Genomic DNA, 7,365 nt, shown 5'->3' on the forward strand with positions numbered 1-7,365 from the left:
TTCTGTCGGTCGCATAGGGCATATGAACGAAAGAAAATTTAAAAAAAATGTAGTGCGGCAACACTGATTTTCAGCATGTTGAGAAGGGAAAAAGAAGACAAACATTGACACTTGAATCCAATTGAATTTTCAACTGTCGAGTGAGTTGTGTTACATAACTCAAACTTATGTCTTTTTTGCGCAGTTCTGTCAGTGTACTAAACTCTTGGTTCAATATCAGAATACCGTTTGCTTCAACAAGCCGGGAAACTGACTTAAGTGACAAATTCAGTCTATGCCCGGTGCAGGTTGGCTGTAATGTTTGTCTTCCTCAAAATGCTCAATATCAGGGCTGCTGCACTACATTTTTCTTGAATTTCCTTCACTTAACATGCCCTATTTCATTCTTTTCGTTGAAGCATATTACAAAATCGAAGAAAACCATCGAAAAAGATCATAAATGAACATTTATTACGCTTTGCTTTTCCCATTGTTTGTCTGAGGGGAAGAATCCAGAATCAGGGAAGGAGGTATCAAACGCATCCTAAGTAATGTAGTAGACATACTGCTTTCAAGTTAGCAAGTGCTGACCCTAAAAGACCCAATTTTCAATGAAGCAAAAAAAAAGAAAATACGTTCATAGGAGATCATTTTTTATTACAACACTTCAATGATGGAAATCATCACAGACAAATAACCAGATGAGACAGGCACACCAAGTTCTGTCGAAAATCAATTACATCGTAATTACCGTGAAAAGGAGCGAGGTTCTTTTATCGTTGATTACCAAGAAAAAAAAATCCCTTAAATCAAGGTTTTTCTTTCTCGACGAACGGGAAACGAACAAGTTCTAGCTAATGAATGCGTAGGAAGCTATTTTTGAGGTCAGTGAGAACATGTCCATGGGTTGGGTTGGTTTGAGAAAACTGGATCTTCTTGAGGACAAATTGACTAGAATTTGAAATGCAGGCACGACTACGACAAATATTTTTTCCCATGATCCCTAACCAGAAATCCTTGGTCTTGGTTGGCATAAAAGTGGGACAACTTCATTCACTCAGTCTTCTCATGTTGGAGCACTGAAAGCAAAGAGAGAACACGATGAGAGGTAAAGTATTTCAAAACGATAGTGAAAGTGAGGATCAAGTTATGTTCCTTTCCACCTGAACCAGTTACAAAGTTAGAAGAAGGCTGAAAGGCTGGTTAAGCGAGTCAGAATTTATTGAGCTTGGTAGATGGGATTAGGAAGGGGTTAGACGGTAAAAGTGCATTATGGCATCCACAGGAACCCTATTAGTGCATTTCTCACCAAATCCCTTGAGTGTGAAGGGGACCGAGTTGAGCGGAAACTAGGTGGATCAAAATCATGGAACGAGACCCCATGGGACGCGGTTATTTCGCGGGAGGAGTTAATGGCTGCTGTTACATATGTTCCAAGGTTATCCTTGATCACCTGGTCCATAGGCTTAGGAACTCAAAGACCAGGCCTTACTGTTCCGGTATATCAAGGTGACTGAAACAAATCCCCATAAGGAAAGTGGAATCAAGTCTCAGCGATATTGGACCAGTTTTTTTTCACGTTCTCTATATAATGCATACTTCATCAAAGCGCAAAGTTTATTTCTCAATTGTGAGGACCATGTGGGTAAACCTATCCAGCATATTAACTTGGCAAAGTACTGGGAGAGTCCTTGATTTTCCGGTTGGTCAGCTTTTGCGTAGTATTTCAAACTTTTCTCGAATTGGACCAAGCCGACTCTTGCTCCCTTGGGAGAGTGAAGGGCAATAGACAGAGTAAAACAAGAGCCTCGAAGAGATTCCTCTGTTGAGACTGACAATTTAGAATTCTGCAGACAAGAACGTACTTTCAGTAGGCCAGGTCTCTATTTTCCTTGAGTCCCTGACTAACCATCATGGTACAAGGTTGTCATCGATTTCAGTTTCATTTTTTGGCCAAACACATGCGTAACATTGGTTTTTGATAGATGTACTTAAGAAGGTTCAGGTTATGGGAAAAATGACTTTTTAAGTAAAACATATTCCAATAAAAGGGACTCCCAGGAAAAAGATTTTTTTTTCGAAAGTCGAGCGCACTATTGGAGGTAATAAAATTCCTGAACAAGGTGCATAGTTTCATAACCAATCAACCAATAAGCAAAATACTTTGATGGAATGTTTTCAACGTACTTTTCTTTCCTAAATATTGTCAACAAAAACATTTTTGCTCATGGTATTTACAGCATTTTTTTCGTTCGTTTAGCATTCTAAATTGGATCAACCCTGTACAATCGTACTGTCATGACTTGAACTGTCAATTTAAACCTTCAAAGCATTGGATATCCATTATATTTGGCTAGTCACTATGTTAATTCTCGATCATTTTACACAAATAATGGCAAAATTGATCCGTTTCAGTTGATCAGTTGATCCAGTAGCAGGATTTAAGTCAGATTTGGGTAAGTTTTTGACTAAAATTCCCGATCAACCTTATATTCAAGGGTTAGCCAGATTAGCCAACTCTAATTCGGTGGTCGATCGAACAATATACATAATTAAAAGTTAAGCAAAATAAATAAATTTCTCGTCTTGAACTGTTGGGATTCCAATCCCAGTACCGGAAAGGAAGTCAGCAAAAAAATATTCTGCAGTTTATTTGCATTGTTCAACGTGTACTTTTGATCAAATTGTGCCTCACAAATTTGTAACTGATTCGGTAACTTGAAGCTTTGCTTCATGGAGTAACTCAACGGCATTAAAATCGAACGTTGTATATACTTTAGCGATTACTAGTAATTAAACTAAACAGTGCTTCTTGATGTAACCACATCAAATGGTAAAATTGTTTTTGTTGAATTTATACAATGTTCAAGAGGAGGTTGTCCATTTCTAGTATAAAGCACATTGATTTGGAATAACAGATTGACTGGGTCTTATCACGGACTTCAAGAGATGTGGACCACGAACGAAAGAAAACATTTTTATCTCCCAAATCCTTCACTTTATTCCATATAAGCAATTGATAGGACCACAAGATCTTGTTGAATAGATGAACTTGGCCAAATTTGAACCTAAACCTATGCTTAGGGAACTCAGGAGATATGGTCAAAGTTATTTAGTAAACACTACATAAAATTTGAATTTTCGGCCTGCTCTTGGTCAGTTTTTGACAACATAACTTTGAAACAATCCACTTTACAAGTAAATGATAAATGAACGGCTTTTAATTGCAGAGATCTACGTTTCTTATTTGATTACTTTAATTCGAAAAGTGGCTCAGAGTCTCTATGAGCAAGCTGATTTGGCGGGAAGCTCGTTCATAGTCCATATTTCTAAAAGCTTGTGGTCTTATCTATCTTTCATGATCTCTAACAACACTGGAGAGTGTAGATCAATTAACCTTGTCGTTCCATATTAGATGACCGACTGGATAACACGCATGTACTTTACAGAACTGTATTCGTCACTTCGGGTCAAATATGTCAAGCCCTAACAAAGTGGTTTACCAAACCGAAGCCTTTCGAACAAAGACGTACTTTGATCTTTGGTTAAGAAATACATCTGCTTCAAGCAAACTTAAGCATCTCGCCGAATTGAGCCAATATGTCTAAAATTGGCTCATCCCCTTCAAATTTACACCCCCAAAAAAACCTAGACCAAGTTGATTTAATAAAAAATGGGCCTCAAATATCAAGAACATCGATTTCAATCAATGCGGGCATTTGTTAATTTTTTTCCCTTACAGGTAATAACATCTTAAGCATTATTAAACCTAAAATGTGACGAGAATTTGGGATTTTTAACTCTTATTGATTAGGCCTTTTGATCGTCAGTGAATATGTATGCCATGTCCAATTGTTTACCTGTCTAGAACGATCTTAATGGAAGAGTAAGCACATGTTGAAAAATGCATCGCCGTAAAAACAGGCTCAGCTTGTTCCGTTATCAAAGCTTTTCGATAACACCTCTAAAGGCTTCTACATACAAAACGTACTGAATATCAAGAGTACAAACACGTATTTCATTCCTCATAAAGTGCAGATGGAATTTAGAGCTGGTCAAGCAAAACACGATAAGTCCTTGAAGGGGTCAGATGTAAGAGCAAAACAAGTTTCAGTAGTGTATATGTACGTACGTGTTTTTGTAAAGTAACATCCATCAAAAGTGCTTTGACGATTAATATTTTAACATGCACTAAATACAAAGTACTTTTCAAAATACAATTCATGAGACGCACCAAGACTCATATCACGACAAAATCCCCTCTGGCTGAGGTACAACAAATATTTTTTATTCGACAACATTATCAACCCAGGCTTGTTTTTCTTTCTATTCATATTCATCATAGTATGCTATCCGTTCGATAGCAATCTCGCAGTACATACTTTTATAAGAAATAGAAGAGGGAAAAGACCAAAATTACATTTTGAGTAATCCATTTTCATCCATCCGAGAAGAAATCGAGCCTCGCAGCTAAACCACAACATCCGATATAATAGGGTCTTCCGAATTTTTCTGTTACGAATCAGAATTCTTTCTCCGCCAATCCGAATTTTTTGCTTAAATCGACTATTATAAAAAAACTGCACCAATCCGAAAGTTTTATTCTTTTGTACTTTGATCCAAAAACAATCATTTTGCCCTTACCAAATGGGAAGGAGAGGTAACGTTGTGGTAAGCACTCTCTCCTAATGTGAGAGAGGTCCCCGGTTCGATCCTCCTCCCCGGCCTTCTTCCTCAAGGATAATTTAAGACACTAAACACACCCACAACGGAAAACTAATCTGATACGGAATCTGTCATTGCTTATTGAAATTTGGAAATGCTGAAAAGGCGAGGCTTAACTCTCTAACCCCAGCACCCAAATTACAAAAGTAAAAGCCATTGTTGCTTAAGCGACCAAATGGAAAGATTGAACTAATACTTTTTTATATTCTCGTTTTTACCTTTGATTGTTCGTTTTGAAAAACATATTTTGCATTACATTGGCGACTTTGAAATTGAGTTTGGTAGGAGGATTTTCGGGTTGAATGCATATAATCGTTTTAAATCGGAACAATATCCTTCCCATTGCATTGAAATAGAATTTTTACTTGCCACAATAAAACATATTACTTAATTTGTCACCAATTTCATATGCGGTACTATTGTTTGAAATAACAAGTGTAATACGCACATCCAAAGATGAATTCCAATCCGATCGGAGTATATTTACGAAAAATAGTGTTTTTTGCATTTCAAGTGAGTTAACACACTAGTTTATGATAATCGAAACAAATTCATTCGACTAGAACTGTTGCTTCCGTTTTTGTTTCAAACAAAAAATACTCCCTCAAATAGCCTTTGAGCTAACACTGAATCGGTAAGCATGATGTCTGAGATAACTTGACTTACTGTCTAATACTCAATCTTTACATTTTTGAGGATATAATTGAATTAGGTCAGACATTTTTGTTCGCTCATGCATGGAGTACTCCATGGCTCATGTAGGGCTGTTTTGAAAGCACTTTTCGGAACTTGCTTTAAGGGTCACAACTTTAGCAACTTCTGACTTATGTTGTTCTTACTTAGGTGAAAAAAGATTTGATTGTCAGTATAGACGCCTTACGCTGCACGAAAAATGCTTGACGTTCTGCACATCAGAGGGCGCTTTGTCACTCAGCCTCTAACAAACAAAGGGCCGATTGGGCTGATTCCTTTTTCTTGAATTATAATGCGTTTGTGTTATTTTTGGCTAATTCTATTAAAATCTTCTTTATAACTAATGCCCCGGGTCACATACTGTCCGAAAAACAAATTCCGTTCAAGGCAAAGCAAGAGCAGTTTATGTAGCAATCTACAGTGCCTCTTCCCGTTTTCTTTGGGCCCTGTGACGTTGCAAATAAGGGCCCTTATTGGGTTGTGTTTTTCCTCTCGATTGTTTTGGGCGTACTATGGATAACCTTAGTTGTTTTCTTAGAGTTACGAGCTTTGTTTTTTAAAGCCCTTTCCACTTGATTTCTAACCGATCGCTTATAATAAAAGGGTTTAAATATGAAGTTCGCCGACAAAACCAATCATTACGACATTGATCTGTGAATTTTTTTTGTTCAGCTGACTATAAAAAGCACTTAATTACAAAGAACTGCCTTGATAGGAGGTTCGTCAAAATATGAAACAGACCTCTGAATTGTAAGAAATGATCCATGTACAAAGTTTAAACTTCATTTCGAGGGCCCTCCATTTTGAGCTTATTTTTGGTAGACAAGCCGGCTATAATATTCCAAAGCTCTGCATTGTCCTCCGTCTTGAATGCAAATTAAAAGACATAGCAACAGAACTTTGGTTACGTTTTCCATTGAGGCAATCAACTTTCTTCCTCGTTTTAGTTGTATCAAAATGAACAAGATTCCAAAGTTAAGACTCAGCAAGTAAGACTGTTTTGCCTTTGTTACGAGACAATCGATCCTTGATGAGATACCTTCAAACCAAACCTTTTTGAGCCCAAGGTCATGGAATCAAAATTTGATACGTTTGTACCATGCCAACTAATTGAAAAGGTTGAAAAAATGAAAAGTCCTTGATGGTACGTATATTATATCATATGAAAAAAAACATCGAAAACATTAGCTTTTTTTAAACTTCGCCAAAGGTTTGCCAATTGAAATGGACAGATAAGAGGTAAAGTGTCTAAAAACTAATCCCAAAGCTAACTACAACGTTTTGAGAAGGACACGTTCAGATTTGACGAGATTTTGTATTGCAGAGTGGCTCTTGAGGAGCCAGAGATAGACAATAGTGGAAAGCTAAAACTCCTCTTAACAGGAGAGAGAAAGGAAAAACAAGGCAAGTGAACTTCATCAAGTGGGCTTTTGTGGAACTGGCTCAACTTCGTTCGGTAATCGCTCGAAAATCCCAAACTTGCGTAACAGTCGACCTCCACCCAACCATTAGTTTGCATTAGTTAATGTTCAAACATGAAAACCCATAAAAGAAGATGTTTTAAAAGTTCCATGTTACCTTCATCTTCGTCGTCTTCTTCTTCGGCATCCATAATGTCGGCACAACAGATGGAATAGCAAATGAGCGAGAAGAATCCCATAGGTAATCCGAAGAGGACGGCCGTCAAGGCGGGATTGCCTTTCCACATCTCTATGACACTCGTTTTGGCTTCATAGTAAGCACGATATAACCTGAAACGTAATTTTGATGGCGAATAAACTAATGCGAATATGTAGGAATAGGATTTGCTATATCTAGTGGTGACAGAGCAAATCGAGGTCAGAGTGGATCAGGACATCTCGAAGTATTTTGTTGGTAGAATACGGCTTTTTTTATATATCTAAGTTTGAACTTGTTATTTGGCATGGGTGGGGGATCCGATTCCGTTTTCTTTTCATGACTTTTAGT

At 37.4% G+C, this 7,365-nt stretch overlaps 1 protein-coding gene across 1 annotated transcript in view; it reads right to left on the minus strand.

The window, feature by feature from the left end:
- Positions 1–619: 619 nt before the first annotated feature.
- The window catches only part of LOC131879775 (protein disulfide-isomerase TMX3-like), a gene marked incomplete in the record, with an annotated part of 20,709 nt that continues 13,963 nt past the window's right edge, over positions 620–7,365 (minus strand). The window contains 2 exon segments of the mRNA XM_059226189.1: positions 620–1,058; positions 6,976–7,148. Of these exon segments, the coding sequence (XP_059082172.1) occupies positions 1,033–1,058; positions 6,976–7,148 (199 nt within the window).

This window comes from Tigriopus californicus, chromosome 4, assembly GCF_007210705.1.
Source record: "Tigriopus californicus strain San Diego chromosome 4, Tcal_SD_v2.1, whole genome shotgun sequence".
NCBI lineage: Eukaryota > Metazoa > Arthropoda > Copepoda > Harpacticoida > Harpacticidae > Tigriopus > Tigriopus californicus.